Here is a 25880-nt window from a genome sequence, read left to right as displayed (position 1 = left end):
GTATTCTGATAGAACACCGGGTCCTGCTAATCTTGTTCAAGGTTTTGGCAAATCTAATTTGAAGTCTGTAGGGGTTGATCCTGTTAAGCTTTAGCCATTTTATGGATATTAGGCAAACTACTGTCAAAAATGCATGGGAGGTTCAGCACTGCCATGGAGGACATGTAACAATGGAAAAAAAAAACCTGCAGCGTGGAAAGGATCTTTTCATGAAGCTACAAGGATAGCATTATAACTACACAAATTCTTCAAAATAACATGTGCAAGGCATGCCTTACTGTGGTACTTGTTGTTAAAAAAACCGGTATGATTTTCATAGACCAACATACTATGCAGCCTTTGTGTGGGGCTTTAATAAAAGAATTAAAGGAGTTGTAAATTCAGAAGGTTTTTTTTATCTTAATGCATTGTGTTCTCGCCATTCGAGATTCTCCCTCCTGATTGGCTGTGTCACAGCAGCGGCGCCATTGGCTCAATCAAAGCCAGCTAGCCAATCAGGGGAGAAAGGGGGTAGGGCCCGGTTGGGGCTCCGTGTCTGAATAGACACAGGGAGCTGTGACTCAGCTCAGGTGCCCCCATAGGAAGCTGCTTGCTGTGGGGACACTGAACAGGAGGGAGGGGCCAGGATCACAGAAGAGGGATTTGAGAAGAGAAGGATCCGGGCCACTCTGTGAAAAACCAACTGCACAGAGCAGGTAAGTAAAACATGTTTGTTATTTTTATAGGAAACCAAACAAGACTTTACAATCACTTTAAGATACTGCAGATGGTACATCAGTGTAAATTGGGACAACAACAGGACAGATTTAATCAGGGATATTAGGAGAAAATGTAATAGAGACATATTACAGACAGGTGTGCTACAAAGGTAAGACACAGTAGGCAATACATTCATTTAAAATTGGCCAACAACAGGACACGTTTCTAAATGAGCAATGCTAGGCCCAAATTTACTAAAGTACACAGGCTTGGGGTTTCACTACATGAATTAAGACACTGCAGAGAATACATAGTGTAAAACTGGCCAGCGGCATGACTGTTTTAATTAGGGACAGTAGGTCTAACTGGTATATGCCTGACTTTTATTTTCTCTATGGGGGGTAGGTGGTACAGTGAATGTATGCGATACGATGTGAGGAGGATTAGTTGCACAATATTTTTGCACTTCACTTTTCTTTCTTTCAAATGATGCAGTGGCATGCTGCAAACAAAATGCAGTTTCAAGAACATATGGTCAACAACTAGTGAATGTTTGTTTTGCTTTGAGCACCCCAAATTAAAAAAAAAAAAAAAAAAAAAAAAAAAAAAGCGCTATTAATATAAAATAAAATAATACTGAACAAAAGACATAAATTGTAAAATACAACTGTTAAAACAAAAGTCTCTCTTTGAGACTCTCTGTGATGGAAAAGCAGCTGCTGACCTCAAATCAACCCAAAAATATAAATGAGACAAAAAAAAGCCTACAATGATAACACCTCTCCCTCTGCAGTTTGTCCGATTTCCTTATGCTTTCCCTGCAGAAGCTTCCAATTTAATGACTCTGTACCCCTCTGTATAGTGAAGGGGCTGGTTTAACCAACATCCACCATTTGCAGCGCATTATGGTCTGAAAAAATTATTCTGGGGAAATCTGCACATAAATTTGGAATCTGGGAATCCTGAACTTGAGGGATTTGCCTTGATCCCATAGTATTGGCGACTGCAAACCTCATCCCTAATGAATATTAACCCCACCCCCCCCCCACCCGACCGCATCTCGGGTCTTTAAGAGTTCTTAAAGCCGGAAGGCAGGCATTCGGGTCTTGTGACTGCTGTGACTGTCTGTCACAGCGGTCACATGATCGGAAAGGTCCTGATCGTAAGTATGCATCAGGAGCTTACCGATCCCCGCTGGCTACCATGCTAGGAGCGTGCAGGGATCGCACTCTCAGCACTGTAAGTTGTTTACACATGGACACATATATGCTAGCGTAAAGGTCCACCCACTGAGAGGCTGCATATATTCGTACCGTCGGCGCCAAGGGTTAAGCTGTATTTTAAACACACTCTCTTTAGCAAATTAATAGTACTTTCGGAATTTTTCATGTATTGAATGTTTATTGGTAAAACAAAAATTTTAGTGTAACCTTAAAAGAAAAAATTACCCAAAACCAACTTGAATCCTGGGTGTTATAGGCTACCATTCTAGTCAAAGCCAAGATTTCATAAAATATGGTCTCGGGTCTTTCGGGAGGCAGTTATACAGGGCTGTAGCTATACTTGCGTGTATGGAGAATAGGGCAGTCTTTTGTTTAGGTACAAATTCTGAAGAGGTTTGAGGCTGTGTGCTGCCTTTGGCTGAAGAGAGCTCCTTTTAAGGGGTAATTTGTGCTTCTAATGGCTTAGATTAAAACATATCAAAACCCAAAAACATATTTGCCATTTACTATTTCTTAGATGAGGTGCCTGCATACATTTTTAATGTTTTTGGGTTTAGATATACAATACAATTTTAGCTTCTAGGAGCAGAAATAAAAAGCTAAAAGCAGCTTCTGGAGTTTAAAAAAAATTTCTAGTGTGCATGGAGCCTACACACATCAGAAAATCATACAAAAATACCACTTTCCAATTGATTTGTACGTGAATACACAGCTTTCGAAAATCTTTCTCGTACGATTTTTGTTTAATCAGTACAGTGGTAGCTGAAGGTCGGCTGTCTTGTAATGACAACCGAGCGCTCGTCTGTCATTACAAGGAGCGGGAGGGGAAGTCCCCTCCCGCCGCCTTCTGCGGCTCGCCTGGATCTCCCGTCCCACTGGGAGACCCGATTGACCAGCCTGCACGGCCGCCGAAGACCCGATCAAAGCTGCATTCGGCTCTGATACGATCTCCATGTACTTGGCGCCAGATTTAAAAAAATTACAGCATTCAAAACAGCCAAACTTGGCATTTCAAATGCTTTTAAGTGTAGAGGAGGGGTTTGGGGTCTTTGAGACCCCCAGATCCCTACACAAGAGTACCTGTCAAGTTCTAAAAATAAAAAAAAACATTTTTTTTTTTAAATGTACGAAAATATCGGCCAATACCCATCTGCAATGGCCAAAATATTGGTATCGCCAACAAAAAAACGATATTGGTCGATCACTAGTTCAGAGTATCTAATCTGCCATTGTAGGCGCTGAATTCTTTTCTCTCTAAGGGCACATTCACAACAGATGCAGTGGTTATTTATGGCTTTGCATATTGAAGACATTAAGCCGGGCACACAAGGCTACAATAACACAATTGCAACAAGCCATTCAGTACAAAATCTTGAAAAAAAGAACATAAGCTGTGCAAAGCAAGATGGAAATAATGCACAGTTAGGCTAACCTGGCTCACCCAAAGTCAAGTGCATACCAAAACTTGAGACTAGAACATGTAACTGGTCTTGTGGTAGGTGGTATGCACTAAGCAATAGCAAATATAATTAAAATTAAAATGGGATGCATTTTTGACTGTACTCCAACTGCATAGACAGTCCAGGTTAGCTTATGGGTATAGTTCACATTATTGCAGTGATGTTAAAAATTACAACAAGCTGGATTTTTCTGTCCTGCAAATGCACAGAAATGCAAGTAAAGGCACGATAATGCACTGCAAGGCAGTGCAGTGCACATAAAACCACAGTGAAGAAAGAGGACAGACGTGATCTTAAAGGAAAAATGCACCACAAATGCATGCAAAAGCATGTAAAAAAACACGCTTCAACTGCATGTCACTCCACATGCAAAAAACATGCAGTTTCTCATGTGAATGAGTCCTAAATGTAGCTAAACTGAATGCAGGAAAATGCACAGTGTGGACTCGACCGTTTAAAAATCATGACATGCATTTATATGCATTTAGATATTTGATATAGAGGAGATTCCGCGCAAAATGGATAAAAATTAAGAAGCTAATTGGCTGCAGCCTACCCCAAAAATATAGTATAAGGCTATATTCAAATAATATGAAATAGTAGGGTATGTTGGCGCTGCCAAATAATGTTAGTAGTGTAAGTGAATCAGTGGGAGAAATGTGTACCTTATAAACACCACTTAAATGCAGACAATTTGGTCCAATTAATGGACAAATGGAGTTGTTGGTAAACCCCAGATAAATATGGATAATATCACTAATTTGTTGCACACTAATAACATAAATAAGGATAATATCACTATAAAAAGTACATACAGTGGTAAAATCAACTTGAATATAAATACATGTGAATAGTATGGTGCAAAATTAAAGTGACCAGTGACAGTTTATAAAAACATAAAATCAATATTCAGTTAAAAAGTGACAGTGGTGGTGCTAGGTGATTAAAAAGATATTTTGAAACATCCCAGGTGAGAATAAATACAAATATATAAATATTGTGATGCCACGTGAATAAATTAGTTAATTAAAATAAGAATGTGTAAAATAGTTATATGCGATCCTAAAAAATCCAAATGACTGTAAACCAGTGATATAAATGATAAAAGACCAAATATCAATAAACCAGTGACATATAGTGAATAATAAAACTAATAAGTGTATATAGTTAAATCCATATATGTGATCCAGTAAAAAAGTCCAAAATAAATAGATTTAGTATCCAAAAAAAGTCAGTGGGTGAAATGGTTCTAGTAAACCACACAATAAACAACAGTCCTTATAGGAAGAGAAAAGGTGTATCCCAGAGGTAGCTTCAAAACGTGGGTGCTGGGTGAGGTACTCAGTGCTCCCCTCTCTATAATGCCCGCATTCACCAGAGAGCGGCACCCCTACAGGGGTAACCAGCGTTGAAACCTTAGGGTGGATCCCTCAGTCAAACCCGGGTAAAGCCTCCACTCCTTCTGGGATTATTCCCAATTCCTCTCTCCCATAAATATATTTAGCAGCGATATATCATCTCAGGCAACACTCCAAATGGTGAATACACTTTTTAACTGAATATTGATTTTATGTTTTTATAAACTGTCACTGGTCACTTTAATTTTGCACCATACTATTCACATGTATTTATATTCAAGTTGATTTTACCACTGTATGTACTTTTTATAGTGATATTATCCTTATTTATGTTATTAGTGTGCAACAAATTAGTGATATTATCCATATTTATCTGGGGTTTACCAACAACTCCATTTGTCCATTAATTGTCCATTAATTGGACCAAATTGTCTGCATTTAAGTGGTGTTTATAAGGTACACATTTCTCCCACTGATTCACTTACACTACTAACATTATTTGGCAGCGCCAACATACCCTACTATTTCATATTTAGATATTTGAGTACTTACAGCAGTCAAGCAGACCCTAGTCAAGACGTGGAAGGAAACGAAACTAAAAATAGGTTTACACAGGCCACAATTCATGATATAACCGAGGCAACATTAGTGGATTAAAGTCTAAAAAACATCATTTGACAACATGTCATTCGTAGTTCTCCGAAAGCATATACAACAGTGACCAGATAGAGCCAAAACAGGCCCTTTGCCTGCCCCATGGCTTCCCTGAAACCCCTTCCCCCCATTCCTTCCTGCCCTCTACCCCCACCTACCCAATCCACACCTTTCCTTGTTATGAAGTTGGTTTCCACAATCAAACCTACAGTCTAATCCTCAACATGGTATTGTATGAACTTTAATGACTTTTTTTTTTCTGTTATATGTTTTTGTAACTACCATTTCACCATCATTACCTTGTGATATGATTGTACCTGTACTTTAGCATTCTATCTTGGAAACTCAATACAATTTTTTTAAACATTACATGCATTCATATGAATTTAGAAATATCCTAAAAAACTCTCATGTAATTGCCATTGTGAAAAAGGCCTTACGGATTTTCTCTTAAGTTGTTTCTATAACTAAAATATTTGTATAAATTTTAAATGGAGTGGGAAAGAATTAGATAGCTTGTCAGGATTCTGTGTTCCAGCTGAGGAAATTGCCTCTCATTTGTTCTAGTATCCATCATCATCAAAACAGAAAAATACAGAAAATGCTACATTTTCCAGTTGGTATCAGATAAGGAAGGGGGAAGGGAAACCTTCCAATGAGGATACCTGTTCCAATGATTGTCTGAGAGGGCACTTCACTCACTTTGTAGAGATTTCCTGTTTGTTCTTCGCAACAAGATGCGAAGGGACATTCCAATAATGAGCACAAAATAAACTGACCTGGTTATTAACACTTCACTCCATAATTTAAAAGCGTTTTTGGTAAACATACACTTTTTTCAGTTCTAGAAAAAATGGGATAGCTTCATTATCATTAAAGTTTGCAGGTGTGTGAGGTCTCAAGGTAGAGCTCTTGCATCACTTATTGTCTGCCTAAGTTTCAGGACCTCAAACTTTCAACTCACATCTGTTCCTCCAATATAATACACACCATATACTGTGTTTTAATCTAAAAAGATGAGAGGTCCTCCCTACCCCTAGTTTTAATCTTTTCTGTATTTTCTTTGCATTGAATAGGTGGATCGTATGTCATTTCCATGTGGGTGTTCCAGGGATGGCTGCAGTAACGTAGCTGGTCGCATAGAATTCAACCCTATTCGTGTGCGAACTCATTACCTCCATACTATTATGAAAATTGAGCTGGAAAATAAACGCCAACAGCCACGACCTCCGCCACCAGAACAGGAGATTCCTGACTCCCTCACTGCCCAACAGGAGACACAGGACTTCCATGAATTTATAGCTGAGAACTATCACTTGGAGAACGAGGCTGCTGTCCGGCACCTGCAAAGTGCAGAGGAGCGCCAGAGGCTGCTTGATGAAGGTGAAGAGACCTCTAGTGGCTCTAGCCTCAGTCTAGACTCCAGTGTAGAGAGTTTAGAGGTCTGTCTTCTGGAGGCGCCCATTTCGTTGCCACCGTCCGATTGCCATTCCTCCGACAATCCTGTCTTGCTGTCTTCTGACTCCTCTGTTCTCTGTTACACTGATGAAGACTCTGGGAGGCCAGCCTCACCACCGGACTACACAGATGACAGCATGGTGTCCATTTATGATCAGAACTCAACCAGCTTAACTCCAGGGTCAGACATGACAGAGTCTATTGCCTCTGAGACTACGGAGTCAAGTGGCTCAGTCCAGATAGATACAGAGGATTTCACAATGATGACTCCTTACTCTAAAGAGGAGCACCTAGAACCAGAGCCTGCTGGGAATTCCTCTGACTTGGTAACACAGACAAGCAGGCAACTAGAAACCTCTATGAGTGAAGGAGGGAGGTTACAGGAAAACACTGACAACCCCTGGTCAGGCCAGCACTTTTCTGCAGAAAGTTCCCTGACCATGTGACACTTATGGCAAATGTTTTGCACAAGCTTCTCCATTTTCTCCTTTCCAATCAAAGTCCTTTCCTCAACTTTCCATGTGTGTATCTGTGGGAGATCTATTTATATTAGCATTGTCTTCATTTACAAATGTCTTTTTATTATGCGTAAAAAACAGTGGATGTTTGAGAAGGGGGGGGGGGGGAGAAACAAAATCTAAAGATGGTTCTGGGCCTTCTTACAACTTTTCTGAGTTTGCCTAAGCCAATGATATGCCAGCTCACCCTTGGGTATGTTTAGCTTTATAGGGAGGATGGTTGCCATATTGCTGGGTTGTGTTGCAATATTATCCATGTTTGAAATTTGGTGACCACTATAACTTTGCAATAGGCACACTGCTCAAACCATTGTCTGATAAATGCAAGACTTTTACTTACAAACTAACAGCGCTCTATCTGTAGATCTACCACCTTCAAAAACGCCTGTATGTGGCTTGGCAAGATTTGCTCACCATGTGGCAGGCTACTTTTTTCCTTTGCATGGTTCCTTACTTTTTGGATTAATCTGTTGTGGCTCCCTAGCATCTCGTGTCTTCACTGCGACAGTCAATGTAGGAGGAATGGGAGCCTAACATGTAGACTACACAGATATACCCAGACATAGTATGGTGCTATTGAATAGGCTTAAGTTTCAAATGATGGTGCAAAAGCACTTTAACTTCAAGACAAGACTAACCTACAGGACTCAACTTTACGAAGCTGCTAATCTTCAACGTGGACTATTTAAGGGGACAGTTGTACTATTTGTGCATTCAAATGTGCTAGTCTTTTATTGGAATGGAACGGTATTCATTTTAAGCACTGCCCCTATCCCCCACCCAAGCATTAAAGGGGTTTGTGCGATGTACAGTTTTTATTTTTTTATGTAGATTTTTACTTTGAAATATGTGTGTTAAATTATGAGATCACCAAATACGCCAATGAAAAATATTTATTTATAGGTAATAAGTCAACCTGTTACATTTTGGCAAACATTTTAAAAGCATACTGTCACTGCAGTGTTTTTTAGTAAACTGCGACTTTTCTTCCTTGAAGTAACTCAAATATGGTCCTAGCTTTATTGGCAAAATTCAAGACTCCTTTTACCCAAGGACTAAATTAATAAAATCAGCCAATAAAGTTATTGCCACCAACAGCTAGGCTGGAACTTATTTGTCTTTTGTCTTTCTTTTTTCTTGACATATATGTCTTATTGTTTGCAAAATCATTCATGCATTATCTTAAAGATAACCGTTTAGAGCAGTATTAAACCCAAAAGCAAATTTCAGCTTACCAATCACTAGATGTGGCTGCATTCGTTTCTGTTTTTTTTTTTTTTTTGGGCTTTTCCCCCCTCTGTTTTCACCTGATTTTCTAGCCAGTAACACCCCTCCTTTATTAGTGTCCTCACTCTAGATGGAGCACAGGGGGGAACCCTTGGACAGCAGCATTGGTAATCTGGGGGGGGAGGGGACTACCAGATTTAGATTCATTAACAAACTAAAGCTGAACTCCAGCTAATACTTTATAAGCGGTTATAACAACTTTTTTTCTCTTTTTTTTTTTATTTTGGCATAAAGGTTTTACATAAAAGAAAAATAAGTTGATCACTATAAGCACCCCTGTCAGTGGAAAATGGCTAGTCTCATCCCTGTAACTGCTACATCTGCTAGAGAGCTTGTTTTGAAATAACACTCACTGGTCAGATCACCTGGTAAAAATGGGAGAAGAAGCTTAAAAAAAATGAATGCAGCCACCACATCTAAGAATTGGTAAGCTGCAATATAACAAATATTTGTTTTTGGGTTTAATACTGCTTTAACATCTAATAGCAGGAGTATACAGTACCTTGTGTAGTCTGGTCTGGGTAGTAAAAAATGATTTTCTGTGTACCCTCTAGGAGGAGGGTTATAAAAATTAATTCAATCTTGTGGTAAGAAAATTTGGCTGACTATAGAGTCTAAAGCCCCGTAGACACACGATAAGATTATCGAACGATCTGTCGTCCGTTTTTTGTGGCATGCTAGTCTGATGTGGAAAGTGAAGAGGTTATTTTCATACGAATTTTCCCGTACGACAAAATTCTACTTCAGAAGTGATGTCATGTGCTGGATTGCTTTGTATGTGTTCTTTCGTCTCTGAGCATGCCTAGTCTTGCTCTTAAGATTTTTTCCCATCAAAATCTGTACTAATGAGACGAAAATCGGACGTTGCGTTACGGACAACAAAAATTTTATAGCCTGCACATTAGGATTTTGTCAGCCGAAAAGTTGGAGTTGGCTGTCGAAAGCACCATACTAACAATCCGAAAATCGGCAGATCGGTCGTCGGACGAGATTTCCCTTTAGATTTTCTTATCGTGTGTACGGGCCTTTAGTGTACCCGATGCAAGGTAGTGAGGATGAAAGTATTCAGCTGCTCTGTACGTGGTGCTACTGCCCTGATATCAGTGTGCTGTCAACTCTGTATATTTTAGGTTTATTTTATATCTCTCTCCCTATATGTTGGGAAGAACATCAAAAATCTACTGTACCGTGCTCTAGGCCCTTTCTACTCCTGCTAATAGACTGTAACAAATTATATTTTATTTAAGCCAGTGATTGGGTTAGATTGAGGAAGGTTGGGGATATGTTTTAGCCAGGCTTTGTTTTAGGAATCCTACTGGGGTTTCCTTGTCCTGGCCTGTTACCACCCATTGGTAGAAAGATGCTAGCCTAACTTTGAGCAGTTTGCAATCCTAGACTAATAATAACCCCCAATTGGCTCTTCAACTATAGTATTATGTATAGTTATTGACACACGTGGCTTTCATAAGAGAGGATACCTATAAAATACAATTGTATTTCCTCCCAGTTTCTTCAAATGTAGCCTGTTTATCACAGGTGAGTATTTTGCAGAGATGTATAAAGTGTGCTAAGAGGTTGTCTAGGGGGACCTTCAATGTGGCTTGGCACCTTAGGCAAATATCGGTAAATGCCTTACATTTCATAATAGGCGCATATTGCATATGCTTAACACTGTGCATATTGTCTTACTGGACAGCTGTATGGTTATCCTATTTATTTTCTACCTGGTAATGTACAGGTTTTACTTCTCCTCACATAAGTGTTGTCACTTGTTCCCAAGTCTGATCACTGTAATTAATATGGGTACAGTACGGCCATGGGTATGCTATAGCCATAGCATGGCCTAAGTGTAAACAAACTTTGCAGTACTGGCTCATAAACTAATGCGAATTATTCTCTAGAAGTCAGAGGGCTTGATCACGATTACAAATATTTGAGGATTTTGGCTATTACGAACAGCACCTTGAAACTGGCTGCCACTGGTGATATCACCTTTTCAATGTCTTTCATTAGGTTAGGAGCCTATTTCAGTGTATCGTAAGGTGAGATCAATTTTATTCAACACCAATCCATTTTAAGGGTGCAGAACTGTATCATATTTAATGAGTTGATTCATTTTCATATCTGCAATTGAAAAATGTAATGTAGGCAAGCGAGATAAACTTCAGACTTGTTTGTAGATGAGGCCTAGTACTAAGAATCGTTTGTTTACCTGTGTTTGCTTTTTACGTAATAGAGCAAAAAAATTGTTAACCTTTTGGAATTTTATCTGTAATATACATTTAAGGCCTATTCTTCTGAATTTGATGTAATCCAGAGCTAGCAAGCTGATTACTCTGCATAGAAATGATGCACTGATACTAAGGACCAAAACAGAACAATGAGCACCTGCAAATTACAGTACATCACGGTTTGCTATGATTGAGGGGATGCCATTTCTAGTCCTTCTATGACAACAATTTTCCTGATTTTAGTAAATTTTTTAAAAATCACAAAAATTGTGTTGCGCTGTGAATATACTCAACCATATATTCAAATAATCAAAATCATGCAGTGCTCATACACTGATGAGAACAAAGTACTAGTAGTGCAAAAAAAGAAAATTCATCCATATATACATTAAAGCTGTAAACGGGTACATTCATAAATTATATCATTCAATAAAATGGCAGGTAAGCTAAACAGATTACATATATTCAATTAAAGTGACAATTATTCTGTGCAAAGCATAAAAAAAACCTCAAATAATGTTTATTTAAAATGTCAAATCTTCTAATGTGGCATACAATTTGTGAATGCTATAGAATGCGAATCCTAAGTCTAAATATTCATTTTATTTGTGAGTAGAATACTGTTCTTTTAATACATTTCTTATGCTGGGAAATCACGCAATAAGCGATTACGTTCCTTTCTTCATGCACATGCGTCGTTAATGAATGACAACTAACTGGCCACATTATCGGGTGATGTTTTGGATGACACCTCTAACATACGGGTCCTGTGAAGGGAGTGTTACCTACATACCCACAATGGGGGGTGTTGCCCACTAATGCGTTGCTAGGCGTTGTTTGGGGTCTCCTCATCTGGTAAGCGTCCATTCATTATTATATATGGTGGAGCACAGACAAGGGATCACTTGGAGCACTTTTGGACTGTAGTTAAAGGAGATGTATGGGAATGTTTTTTCTTCCCCAGTTATTTACCTAGGTGGATACAGCATTGGTCCCCCGGCGCCCCTTTCACTGAGAACTGAGTGATCGAACACTGCCGATCACTCGGATCTGACAGCTCCAAGCTCTGCTCTGCCCCCTCCTTGCTCACTGGAGCCCTGAGCTGTGATCGGCCAGCTCAGGCTCTCAGCGGCTCGCTGAGAGGCCGAGCCGGATGTCAGTCCAGGCACCTGGCGGATCCCGACTTCCATTGTTGAGATGACGCGGTGCCTGGACTGACTTCTGTGATGTCAGCAGAGAGTGGACTTAAGCCCGCTCTCTGCTGAAAACAGGTCACAGGAGTGCAAAACAAACTGCACTCCTGTGCTCCATAGGAGAAGTACAGCCAAACAAGCTTTGGCTGTACATCTCCTTTTAGCACACGTGGAGCACCTGTGTCACCACCAGTATTTGGAATTGGGATTCCTCATTCTATATTAGTGATGGCCAACCTTGGCACCCCAGTTGTTTTTGAACTACATTTCCCATGATGCTCATGCACTCTGCAGTGTAGTTGGGCATCATGGGAAATGTAGTTCCAAAACCTCTGGGGTGCCAAGGTTCACCATCACTGGTATATCATTCATCAATTTTATGCTACATTTGAAGATTTGGCATTTGACTGAACATTGACTGTTTTTATGCTTTGCACAGAATAATTTGCACTAAATTGAAAATATTCAATCTGCTTACCTTACCTGGCACTTATAGCACTTTATTCTTATCAGTGTATGAGCACTACATGATTTTGATTATTTGATTATATGTTTGAGTATATTCACAGCGCAACACCATTTTTTTGAGAGGTATGTTTTAGTATAGGGTTGTGCAATACAGTGAGTGCAGCTTTTTAATAATCATTCATCGCTGATTTTAGATCACATCTCTTAGTGCAGATTATTTTCCTCGTTTAGTTCAGTACTTTTAAGTCCTCAACCTGGAGGAGTCCAAAGTAAGAACATCCGATCTGCTAATTGTTTCAGGTTAATGATTAAAACAACTTAATTTGCTGGATCAGACAGCTAGCTTTTTCATAAAGATAAGTCTGCAATGGCAGCCACAATTTTTATGCACAAATTTCCTTTAAAATGGACCTTCCCAGTCACTTTTAGATTTGGGTTTTAAAAATTGATCTATGTTGGATTATGGGAGTATGAAAATTAAAATCTGATTAGTGGTTTGGGAAGATACAAGTTCTTAAGACAAAACATGAATGAGTTGAGTATTTTTCCATTGATAAAATGACCCAGCAAGAATTAGAACACCAGGCTTCAGGCTGGGTTCACATATGTGTGAATTGGATGCGGTTTTCACTGTATACAATTTGCATGAGCCGGTTTACATATATCCAGGGCGGCCGTGGTGCGAATTCCAAAAGGGTCCTGTGCATTTTTGGGTCCAGGTAAGGTGTGAATTCAGGCAAAAATTCAGACCTGAATCGCATCTGAACTAGTGAACAGGAACGCACCAGACCCAAGGCTGGAAACTGTGGCCACACATATGTGAACCCAGCCTTAAGGGAGTTTTTAATTGTCCTGTTGACAGTTTCTTCATTGGCCAAATCCCTGAAGATGGAAACAAGGGGGGTAAATGTCTTGCTAAAAGAGTTAAAATGTGTGGCCCCAGTTCAAAAGCACAGCTCTCATAAATGTACTACTGGTTGTAAAGACCTTAGTTGCCCTGTGACTTAATGGGATAGCCTGCCTCACTTGCTCTGGATATGACAGTCCCTAGGACTTGGTGACACACCACAAATTCATCAAGTAAACTGTGAAGTCTTCTTTATCAGCCCTGAATCCCTTAGAAAAATCCACTAAGCTTTTATGGAGGTTTTTTAATTAGACGTTTTAGTGCCAGTTCATTTGAATAGGCTGAAATTGCACCGGATCGCACCAAAAGTAGAGCACGCACTATTTTTAAAAATGCACTGTACCTGGATAGAATGGTACTGCAGTACTATGTGATCCTGTGCAGGTAAACACACTGCCTTTGCGATCTGTGTTTGGGGTGGGGTTAGGAATCTATTGACACCTGCAGCAGATGGCACACCCAGTTTGTTGGGTAACGTGCACAGAACACAGGTTTCCTGCATCACCTTCATGTGTGAATGAGCCCTTTATCATGTAGGCAATTTTCTCTGACTGATCTTTGATGTTCATCTCAGACTGGAATAGTCTTAACCAAAGTTTTTTGGTTACATTGTTTTTAAAAGCATCTTAGCCATTTTGTATTGGCTATTTATTTTCTAATTGTCTAATGTGATATGTAACGTGCCGTAGAGATAAAGATATCGGCCAATCAGATGCCGTGCTGGATTGAATCACTACAGAAATCTGAAAGGAACGGTTCCCAACAATTGCTTTTAATTAGGCATGTCATACTGGTGGTTTTGGCATGCACATAGCTCTTACTCCTTTTTTTATTTTTATCTTTTTTTAGGGGTTGGATTAAGGATATCATTTAAATGAGGTCCTAGTCATTCTATAGTTAATAAAAGGTTACACTCCCTTTATATAATTTTACAAATTAATAATTCAGAAAAAGTTTTTATAGCCCCTTTCTCTGGGGTAAATATAGCTTGCAAATATTACTATAATAATTAACAAAGTGCAATACTCATTTTCTCAAATTAAGTAGGCATGAGGTCGCACACATTTTTGACCACTCCATTTTAGTTTGATTTGCCTTCGCTAAATGTTGCTCATAATTGGCATTGACTGCCCTTATGTTAGAATCACTAAGCATATTCAGAAGTCTAGGCGCCTCCATCAGATAACTGACATTTCCAGATCATCTCCCACAGTGGGACCCAATTTTCAAACACCTAGTGGTCATTTTTCATGTTATATTTGTGATGGCTGTGACCTTTGCCAACTCTTTCATTTATCTCCTTTTTTTTTTTTACCCTGTGCACCAGAATGAGAGAAGCAAACAAAATTTTGTCTGGTTTTGTGTGTAATCTAAATTGTTGGGGAAAAAAAAAGTCCCATAAGCTCGCATATTTCCATTCTGAAAGTTTCCTTTTCACTTTCATGCCTGTGTCTAAGAAGGTATAGTTGATATTCTATCTACACTTTACCTATCCTCATTGAGTAAATCATACTACATGCCAACTGAACATGAAGGCCTGCATCAGAATGGGAGACCTATGTCTTACCCTAGGACCAAAAATTTCCAGAAGGCTATAGTAATTCATAAAAGCGCAATGCTACCCACAAGCGTGGGTGTGTGTTTCTAGTTACACTTATTGCACCAAAATTGTTTTCATGCTTTACTGATGTTAGACGTATAACTCCCACCACCTCAAGGATCTGTGGGCGTAGGGTCCATATAACCCTGCTTGGTTTGGGCTTAAATAAAGTTCTATAGTGGTATATAGTGTGGACACTTTAACCAACTGTAGAAAAAAAAAGACCTTTACAATAGCAGCTTGGCTTAGAAAAGTTGAGATATGTTCCCAGTTGTACTCCCACATGGTTTCATTTGACCTGGAGAACCCAGCAGCATTTTACAGACTTTGATTTGCCCACACCTGATGGGCATAATGGTGCATTTATCTATTCAGTGACACAGGATCATGCAAACTTTAACCTGCCCCCCCCCCCCCTTCTATAGCCAACTTTATTCCACTCGTCTGCACTTCTGGCTGGTATATGATGCACAGTCTGCCTGATCTATACTTGAAATAACTGTAAGTTAAGACAATGGGGTGTGTTCGTTTTGTTACACACAAATACTATATGTTAAAAAAAAATATATAATGTGCCCTTGGTTGGGCAGTAAAAGACTGGTACATGACTTGCACAGCTGGATTATTATCCAGGATTACATTGATAAGGGGTCGTGCAAGAATTTAATACTTTATAAACTTTTTTGTGTGTTGCTACAACAAGGTGCAATGACAAACTTATATATATATTCATGCATTATTCATGGAGAATTAATGCATATATATCTTGGTTTTTATGACCATAACAGGATATAAAAGGTGCTGTGAACAGCTTGGCTATCTGAAAAAAGAGAAAAGCAGGGTGGTTATTGATGTACAAAAATGTCCATAGAATTTCAAAAATTTTTATCAATTTTATATAGTTAGTATGTACTTGATTTTTTTTTTTCCTCTTTTTATTCCTCACTCATTGCCCACATCGGAAGATTGCCTTCTGCGGATGTTGACAACAAGAACTCCCGGCATGCTTACTTGATTGGCTGAGAGTTCACATCTGCAGAAACTGGGTTGTTGACGCCTGATCTTTCCCATGCAGCCACCTAGTGGGAGATGTAACTTACTACATCTTGCAGAAACATGCCTTTAGCTTACATGAGACAACTCTAATTTTGTAGTGTTAGCTTAATCTAATTCCCTAGCTTGTTCATCATCGTAGCACATTATTCACCTCTAACCCTTTCCTTTACAATGCTGTGCACAAACGTATCTTTTCAGTGTAAATTCAACGCTTTGCCATGTTTTTTTTCCCCAGCCTTTTGCATTTCTAGGATTTCTGAATTGTGACAATTCTGTATTTAAGAGACTATTTAAATGTAAAAACAAATAAAATTATGCTAAAACTATATTTGTTCTGATGTTTTTTTTTTTGTCAGTCAAATCTGCTGTTGCTTTCAACTGGATGAATAGTTCCATTGTTTTCATTCTATAAAACTTGATCCATTCATATGGAGATGGTTTGATGTGGTTAAAAACAGCATATATTCAAAGGAAGCTGTCACAAATAAAGTGATGTGTGACACGGGAACATTGTGGCCTCAAAAACAGCCCTGTATGAAATTTATTATAGCCATGTCATTATCAGTTCAATGTGTAATATTCCATAAGAAACTATTAGATTTTAGCTTACTGCACTCATAATTTAGGAGATTGTAATGAGTATGGGGGTGGGGCTGAGCAGCGCTGTCTGTGGCTATAGATGCAGGCAATGTGGCTCAGGAGTGAGCCTGCAGGTGGTACCCCATAGGAAGTGGCTTCTTGTGAGGTACCACTGCGAAGAGGAGGAGCCGGGAGACCCAAAAAGGAGGTTCAGGTCCACTCTGTGCAAAATCATGAATATATGCCTTTACAACCTCTTTAAAGTCAACCTGTAGAGAACATTGGGAAGGCTAAACTTCATGAAACTTCATGAAAACTTCATGAAACCTAGATAAAAAAGATTACATTGCATTACTTCGGCTGCCAATATTCTGGATTAATGCAATATTTCAATATGCAATAACCTCTGCTTATGCATTCATCATATGCTTAGTTTGCTTTGTAACCGGGCTCTTTTAAAGGAATGCTGCAGTCTTTGACTTCCAGGCAGCTAAAGAGTCCAGTTATGTAATCGTGCCTTGTATTTTGTGGAAAAAAAAAAAAAAAAACTTTTGTGACTAGGTATATGGAGTGACCGCAGCCCTTCATTGCAATTAGCCACTGCGCTCATACCTGCAGCACCCAGAAGGCCAGTGGAGCTAGCATGTAGGTATGATTTTTGCTATTCTATAGCAACACCACATACCTATTCTCTTTTTTACTACAATGCTGGTGCAGCATTTACAATAACCTTGTTACTAGAGTTGGGAAAAATGCACACAAGAGGTATTACAGATAATTCATACTATGGAAATAAACAAGACAAAATGATTGTGTTTAGTCTGCTCCAGTGTTATTAATGTGTTGTATTATGCTCGGGAAAAAAAAATCTAGACTGCTACTTCTGCAAAATAAAAATACTATTTTATTCCTGGCTAGCAGCCATGATCACCTGTGCGTTGTGAATGGAAGTCATTCTAGTGACAGTGGCTGAATGCAGCTTACATCTCTGCTTTACATCACATTTTTATTGTGGAAGAGGGAAAAAAAGACAGTATAGTCATAGAACAGAATGAATACTATTTTGTATTGAAGTCAAAACCAGCCAGGCACTTAGCATGTTCAGGATGACGCTAATGACAGACATTTCCCTTAAGACCGGTGTCCTCATCACTTTGTGTATACCTAGGTGTCAGTTCAAAAACACAAAGCTCCTTTTTGTGAGAACATTAGTTAGAGCGCCTTGAAAAAAGTATTCGTACCCTTTTGAAATTTCCCACATTTTGTCATGTTACAACCAAAAACAGAAAGAAACATTTTTTTATTGGGATTTTATGTGAGACACAAAGTGGCACCTAATTGTGAAGTGGAAGGAAAATGCTAAATGGTTTTCAAAATGTTTTACAAATATCTGAAAAGTGTGGCGTGCAATACTTTGTAGAACCACTCTTCGCTGCAATTACAGCTGCAAGTCTTTTTGGGGATGTCTCTACCAGCTTTGCACATCTAGAGGGTGACATTTTTGCCCATTCTTTGCAAAATTGCTCAAGCTCTGTCAGATTGGATGGAGAGTGTCTGTGAACAGCAATTTTCAAGACTTGCCACAGATTCTCAATTGGATTTAGTTCTGGACTTTGACTGGGTCATTTTAACACATTGAAAAATCTTTGATCTAAATCATTCCATTGTAGCTCTGGCTGAATGTTTAGGGTTGTTGTCCTGCTGGAAGGTGAACCTCCACCCCAGCCTCAAGACTTTTGCAGACTAACAGGTTTTCGTCTAAGATTGTCCTGTATTTGGCTCCATCCATCTTCCCATCAACTCTGACCAGCTTCCCTGTCCCTACTGAAGAAAAGCATCTCCTCAACATGATGCTTGCACCACCATGTTTCATGGTAGGGATGGTGTGTTCAGGGTGATATGCAGTTAGTTTTCCATCACACATAGCGTTTTGCTCTTAGGCTAAAAAGTTACATTTTGGTCCCAGCTGACCAGAGCACATTCTTTCACATGTTTGCGGTGTCCCCCACATGGCTTCTCTCAAACTGCATATGGGAATTCTTATGGCTTTCTTCTTGCCACTCTTCCATAAAGGCCAGATTTGTGGAGTGCACGACTAATAGTTGCCCTGTGGACAGATCTTCCCACCCGAGCTGTGGATCTCTGCAGCTCCTCCAGAGTTACCATGGGCCTTTTGGCTGCTTTCTATGATTATTGCTCTCCTTGCATGGCCTTTCAGTTTAGGTGGAAAGCCATGTTTTTGTAGGTTTGCATTTGTGCCATACTCTTTCCATTTTTGGAGGATGGATTGAACAGTGCTCTGTGAGATGTTCAAAGCTTGGGATTTTTTTTTTTTTTTTTTAAACCTAACCCTGCTTTAAACTTCTCCACTACTTTATCTCTGACCTGTCTGGTGTGTTCATTGGCCTTTATGGTGCCGTTTGTTCACCAAGGTTCTTTGACAAACCTCTGGGGGTTTCACAGAACAGCTGTATTTATACTGACAAATTACACAGGTGGGCTCTATTTACTTCTGAAGGCAATTGGTTACACTAGGGGTATCAGAGTAAAGGGGGCTGAATACAAATGCACGCCACACTTTTCAGATATGTATTTGTAGGAAATTTTAAAAACCATTTATCATTTTCTTTCCACTTCACAATTATGTTCCACTTTGTGTTGCTCATAACATACATTTATGTTTTTGGTTGTAACATGACAAAATGTGGAAAATTTCAAGGGGTATGAACAGTGGTGGGATTCAAAAATTTTAGTAACCAGTTCCGACTTTCAGTAAAGGGGTCCGATCTGTTCGCCGAAAATGTCGCAGTCCCGCTAAAAAAAAAAAAAAAAATCGCAGATCGCCGCCATTACTAGTAAAGAAAAAAAAAAAGACATAAATCTTTCCCGTAGTTAGTAGACATGATAATTTTGCGCAAACCAATCAAAATACGCTTATTGCGATTTTTTTTTTAACCAAAAAGATTTAACAGAAAACAAATTGGCCTAAAATGATAAAAAAAATTGATTTGTGGGAGTTTCACCTCAGGGGTCTCATCATCCCCGTTGGGCAGCAGTAGGTCCCCCAGAACCCCCTGTAGGGAAGGAGCTCCTGGTGGGAGATGGCCACGGAGAAGCCTTAAGGCGAGAAGGGGTCCCTGTCCATCGCCCTGTCTCCAGGGAGAGAAGGGGTCCCTGACTCCAAGGGGAGAAGGGGTCCCTGACTCCAAGGGGAGAAGGGGTCCCTGTCTCCAGGGGAGAAGGGGTCCCTGACTCCAAGGGGAGAAGGGGTCCCTGACTCCAAGGGGAGAAGGGGTCCCTGACTCCAAGGGGAGAAGGGGTCCCTGACTCCAGGGGAGAAGGGGTCCCTGTCTCCAGGGGAGAAGGGGTCCCTGACTCTAGGGGAGAAGGGGTCACTGTCTCCAGGGGAGAAGGGGTCCCTGTCTCCAGGGGAGAAGGGGTCCCTGACTCCAAGGGGAGAAGGGGTCACTGCCTCCAAGGGGAGAAGGGGTCCCTGACTCCAGGGGAGAAGGGGGTCACTGCCTCCAAGGGGACCCTGACTCCAGGGGAGAAGGGGGTCACTGCCTCCAAGGGGAGAAGGGGTCCCTGACTCCAGGGGAGAAGGGGTCACTGCCTCCAAGGGGAGAAGGGGGTCCCTGACTCCAGGGGAGAAGGGGGTCCCTGACTCCAGGGGAGAAGGGGTTCCTGTCTCCAGGGGAGAAGGGGTCCCTGACTCTAGGGGAGAAGGGGTCACTGCCTCCAAGGGGAGAAGGGGTCCCTGACTCCAGGGGAGAAGGGGGTCACTGCCTCCAAGGGGACCCTGACTCCAGGGGAGAAGGGGGTCACTGCCTCCAAGGGGAGAAGGGGTCCCTGACTCCAGGGGAGAAGGGGTCACTGCCTCCAAGGGGAGAAGGGGTCCCTGACTCCAGGGGAGAAGGGGGTCCCTGTCTCCAGGGGAGAAGGGGTCCCTGTCTCCAGGGGAGAAGGGGTCCCTGACTCTAGGGGAGAAGGGGTCCCTGTCTCCAGGGGAGAAGGGGTCCCTGTCTCCAGGGGAGAAGGGGTCCCTGACTCCAGGGGAGAAGGGGTCACTGACTCTAGGGGAGAAGGGGTCCCTGACTCCAGGGGAGAAGGGGTCCCTGACTCCAGGGGAGCAGGGGTCCCTGACTCCAGGGGAGAAGGGGTCACTGTCTCCAGGGGAGAAGGGGTCCCTGTCTCCAGGGGAGAAGGGGTCCCTGACTCCAGGGGAGAAGGGGTCCCTGACTCTAGGGGAGAAGGGGTCCCTGACTCTAGGGGAGAAGGGGTCCCTGACTCCAGGGGAGAAGGGGTCCCTGTCTCCAGGGGAGAAGGGGTCCCTGACTCCAGGGGAGAAGGGGTCCCTGACTCTAGGGGAGAAGGGGTCCCTGTCTCCAGGGGAGAAGGGGTCCCTGTCCCCAGGGGAGATAGTGTGGGGTATGGGATGGTGTGTGGGGGATGGGGTCATCTCACTCACCTTTACAAAGCTGCAGGACATTCATCCACAGTCACGGACCTGGGCTTCTTCCAGCAGCAGCATGGATGGGCAATCAGCTCCGAGGGTGACCTGTGTTACTGTGTATGACAGGGGGGAGGAGGGGGGCTAGCCTTGCAGACATCCCTGCTGTGTCCTCCGGCTCTCTTAGTGCACCTGGCTGTGTGCTTCAGTTCATTCACTTGAATTGCGCGGGAGCCGACTGGGGGGGAGGGAGAGGGGGAGTGAGGTCGGGACTCTGGCTGGGGAGGAGAGGAGACTGTGCTGCCTAGTGGAGCAGGAAGGGGGGGCGACTCAAGACAAGGAGCAGCCAGCGCAGAGGTGAGCAGGAAGCTTTGCTGTCCACCCCCAGAGACGGCTCTTTAATTAGCAACTGCCTATTTAAAGAGCCGTCTCTGCCGCTGCTCTCGGCTTCCACCGGTTCCACGAACTTGTAAAATGTTAGTAACAGGTTCGGTGGAACCGGTGAGAACCGGCTGAATCCCACCACTGGGTATGAATAATTTTTCAAGGCACTATATTACAGCAGAAAACTAGCAATGCACACTTCTACACATTCCTAGTTTTCAGATCCCCATTGTAAAACTGACAAGTTCTAGTTTTTACAGTGTTTTTTAAAAAAAAAATTACTTCAGTGTTATCTGAGGAAATGAACAATTGATACTCCATGAATATTACTTTTTTTTTTGTTAACCATTAGGTCCCTCTCTATTTTTTCATACTAAAGATATTACATATTTACAAGAAAGTACTTTATCTGGGTTTACACATTATCACCTTCAAAATAGTCCCCCTTGGTCCACCAATAGAGTGCTCACAAAATTTCTGCCACGTGTCCTGGATGTCTTCTTTTCAAAGCGTGTCAAGCACATTCTGCAATTCTCTCAGGGTCTTCGAAATGGTGTGTGAGAAGTGAGATCGTGTTGTTTTTGGAGAGAAACACACCTGTGAGGTGAGCTCAGTCACATGGTGCATTGTCATCGAGGAGCATCCAATTGTTCACGTTTTCTCTTTGTTCTAACTTGCTGTCCATGATGAAACCAGTTGCACAGCTCCCAATGTACACGAGACAATGTCTTTTGGCACACTGACTTATGAAGGTCAGTGCTCCCTGTGACTGTGCGTGGAGTCTTGTGCTGCCATCTGTTGGCATGTTACAAAACATTTTGATACCACCTTGTATCATATATTAAATAATAAAGGAACTGATATGATATAAAGAGCAACACAATCATGAATTCCACATGTGAACTTTTTTTGAAAGGTGAAAATGCTTTAGATACCTCGAAATTAAATATACGGAAAGGCTTTTGTTTCTGCATCCCTGCTAGCACACTTGCCTTCACTTCCTGTCCTAAGACTGTGGTTTTGAGAACAGAATATGCAAGGAAATCTCCTAAAAGTGGTTTTTGGAGGACTGTGTCAAGGACTGGATTTGCAAAGTTTCTGGGGACTCGGTTAGTGAGATCTTCCCATCATAGTTCCTGCCTTGATGATTTAGATCAGGGGTCTCCAAACTATGGCCCTCTAGTTGTTCAGAAACTATAATTCCCGTCATGTCTGTCAATGTCAGAGTTTTACAATTCCTCATGGGATGTGTAGTTCCAAAACAGCTGAGGGCTGTAGTTTGAGGATCCCTGATTTAGATGTTCCTGCTCATATTTCTGATATTCTCCATTATATAAAATGAACTAAAAATCCATTAAGAAAAGTGGAAGCCCCTTTAATGAATACAGTAAGTGTACACACTTGGAAAGCCCAGAGATCTATCTCACTACATGAGTCCAAGACAAAAATGAAATCACTACAAGGTTTAACTTCTCGACATCGACATATAACAGTTTCCCATCTGCCCTCATTTCCATTCTGCCTTATCCTCTATTCTATTATTTCTGGGAACAACTGCTCCCTCTCTTCCTTTGAGCCGGACAGACCTTATCACTGGGTCCTGTCTCTCTTCTATTAAGGGGCTGTCCCCCATTTTTGACTTAAAGAGTCAGTCCACATGAAAGTGTTATATTAAAGGTGAGCGCATCATAAAGGAAGATGGGGGCTGGAGGGGGGTAGTTAACCAGACAACCAGCCTTTTTTAGGTGCTTTACAGATGCACTGTTCTCAAATATTTTTAAGCCAAAACAAATACCTTGACCAGATGATAAGTCCTAGGCCGGTCCCTCAAAGTACTGACGCCAAAGGGACAGCAAGACAGACAGCTAGCTTGTTGAGAAAGAAAAGGACAGAAATGGCAGCCTGTTTTTCTCCCATGACAGCATTCATTTCATAAAAGAAAACCCAATTACAGAACAGGAAGTCTAATTTTACCAGACACAACTTGAAAAGAATACGCAAAATAAAAACCATAATGCCATCTATAAAGTGAGCATTAACACGAGTTTTTGTTTTTCTGAGTACCCCTGTAACAGTTTTATGGTCTGTTGCTCCTACTGGTGGGTCAGTTATTATGGGGGGGGGGGATAAATGGATTTTTGTAAAATCTTACCGTAAAATCCTTTTCTCTTAGCTCATTGACAGACGTAGTCCTCGGTGATACAGCACTAGACAGGAAATTAAAAAGCTCTGGCCACACCCTAGGGGCAGTCCCAGAGGGTATATCCTCTCTCTCTCTCTGCCTCAGCAAATCAGTTATGTGAAAAAGCAGTCTTTAGAGATTTTAACCCAACCCAACTCAAAAAACAGAGGGGCGGGGACTACGTCTGTCAATGAGCTAAGAGAAAAGGATTTTACGGTAAGATTTTACAAAAATCCATTTTTCTCTATCGCTCATTGACAGACGTAGTCCTCGGTGATACAGCACCTTCGGGACGTCCCAGAGCAGTATCACAAATGAGGGGTGGGAAAATGAAAATCAAATCCCAATCTAGAAGGCCCAACCGGTGCCAACTAGAAGTTTACAATGCTCATCCTTAATGATGAGACTCAACAAAAAAGAGAAATTTTTTTTTTTTTTTTTTCAAACAGAAAAAAACCCTCGAGGTAGACCACCGGTCTCCTCAAATTGCGGCCTGCAAAACCTTGCGGCCAAATGAGGCATCCGCCGATGCCGTCACATCAATTTTATAGAATTTTGTAAAGGTATGTACCGACGACCAGGTGGCCGCCTTACATACCTGGACCACTGACGCCTGATGGCGAAAGGCCCAGGAAGTACTGAGCGCTCGAGTGGAGTGCGCCCTAACAGGGAACGGAGGACTCTGACCCTTAATAGAATAAGCCTGTACCACCGTCTGTCTAATCCATTTGGCAATGGTCGCGGCAGATGCAGGCAAACCCTTTCTGGGGCCATCCGTGATCACAAAAAGTGAATCCGTCTTACGGAATGATTCCGTAGCTTTCAGGTATACCCTGATTGCCCGAACCACATCTAAGGAATGCAACGCATGTTCCCAATGATGCTTGGGCTGAGGACACAAGGAAGGTAGTACAATATCTTCATTCAGATGAAAATCTGAAACCACCTTAGGAAGAAAAGATGGCTTAGGATGAAGTACTACCTTATCCCTATGAATCACTAGGTATGGGGACTGGCATGATAATGCAGCCAGTTCTGACACCCTGCGAGCAGAAGTGATAGCCACCAAGAAGGCCACCTTCTGGGATAAAGTAAGCAAGGGAATCTCCCTGATGTTTTCAAAGGGAGGTTTCTGTAGAACCGACAAAACCAAATTAAGATCCCAGGGCGGTAAGGGCGCGCGGACTGGTGGAGCCAGGTGCCGCACCCCCTGGATGAAATTCCGCACCAAAGACTTGGTAGCTAAAGGTTTCTGAAAGAAGATTGCTAATGCTGAAACTTGACCCTTGATGGTGCTCAAGGCTAGCTTCTGCTCAACCCCTTGTTGCAAAAAAGCCAATATTCGAGTCACCGAATAGATACGTGGAGGAAATCCTAAAGATTCGCACCATGCAATATAAGTCTTCCATGTGTGATAATAGACCTTGCTGGAAGTCGCTTTCCTTGCTTTAATAAGGGTAGGAATGACTGAAGTAGACAAACCTCTGTCCTTCAGTACTTGGGTCTCAATGGCCAGGCCATTAAAACCAGCGACTGTAAAGCACGATGGTAAATTGGTCCTTGAGACCACAGACACTCCCTGAGACGAAGTTCCCACGGAACGTCTGCGACTAGCATGTCCAAGTCGGCCAGGCCGGCTTGACGAGGCCAGCCTAGAATTTCTAGGACCACTGGCGCTGATTGGATCTAAACCAGGCGTCCCTAGAGGTATCTGGCCCCGACCATCCGAGAAAGTCTGGTCGTTTTCTGTTCCCACACATTTATCAGATACCTGATTGTTATCAGGAAGGGTGATCTTTTCTGGTTGAACCTCAGGGACCGAAGTCACCCGACTAGAGGCTTCTTGGCCTGTCTGGTCAACCAGATCCGATTCCTGTGAAGCATAGGGACTAATCTTAGGAAATGGTAAAGGAAAAGATCTATTCAGGGAACGGTAACTACCGCTTCCTGTAGTACTTAAATGTTGGAAGGGAAGAATCGCACCGGTAGTAGTGGTTGATGTTCGATCTAATGTCCTGAATACCGGTGAAAACGTCCCCCCACCCTGAAACCGGGTGGGGGCGCACCTTCAGGCTGTGTACTCCTTTGCTTCGGGTTTGGCTGGGTTGGTCCTCTGTTTGTCCGACCAGCCCTTCTTGAACCCTCCTGGAGGAGTCTTGCCTTTCCCGCTTGT

The 25880-nt window shown here is 41.7% G+C and overlaps 1 protein-coding gene across 2 annotated transcripts in view; it reads left to right on the top strand.

Moving 5' to 3' along the window:
• The window catches only part of CSRNP2 (cysteine and serine rich nuclear protein 2), a 71584-nt gene extending 64111 nt beyond the window's left edge, over positions 1 to 7473 (top strand). For both annotated transcript variants that reach the window (XM_082246601.1, XM_082246602.1), the window contains exon 5: positions 6471 to 7473. In XM_082246601.1, coding sequence (XP_082102727.1) covers positions 6471 to 7298 — 828 coding nt within the window. In that variant the 3' untranslated portion in view covers positions 7299 to 7473. The remainder of the gene's footprint in view (positions 1 to 6470) is intronic.
• The last annotated feature ends 18407 nt before the right edge of the window (positions 7474 to 25880 follow it).

The sequence above is a fragment of the Pelophylax lessonae genome (assembly GCF_965119305.1).
Source record: "Pelophylax lessonae genome assembly, chromosome: 2".
Lineage (NCBI taxonomy): Eukaryota > Metazoa > Chordata > Amphibia > Anura > Ranidae > Pelophylax > Pelophylax lessonae.
This window is presented reverse-complemented; position numbering and strand designations above follow the sequence as displayed.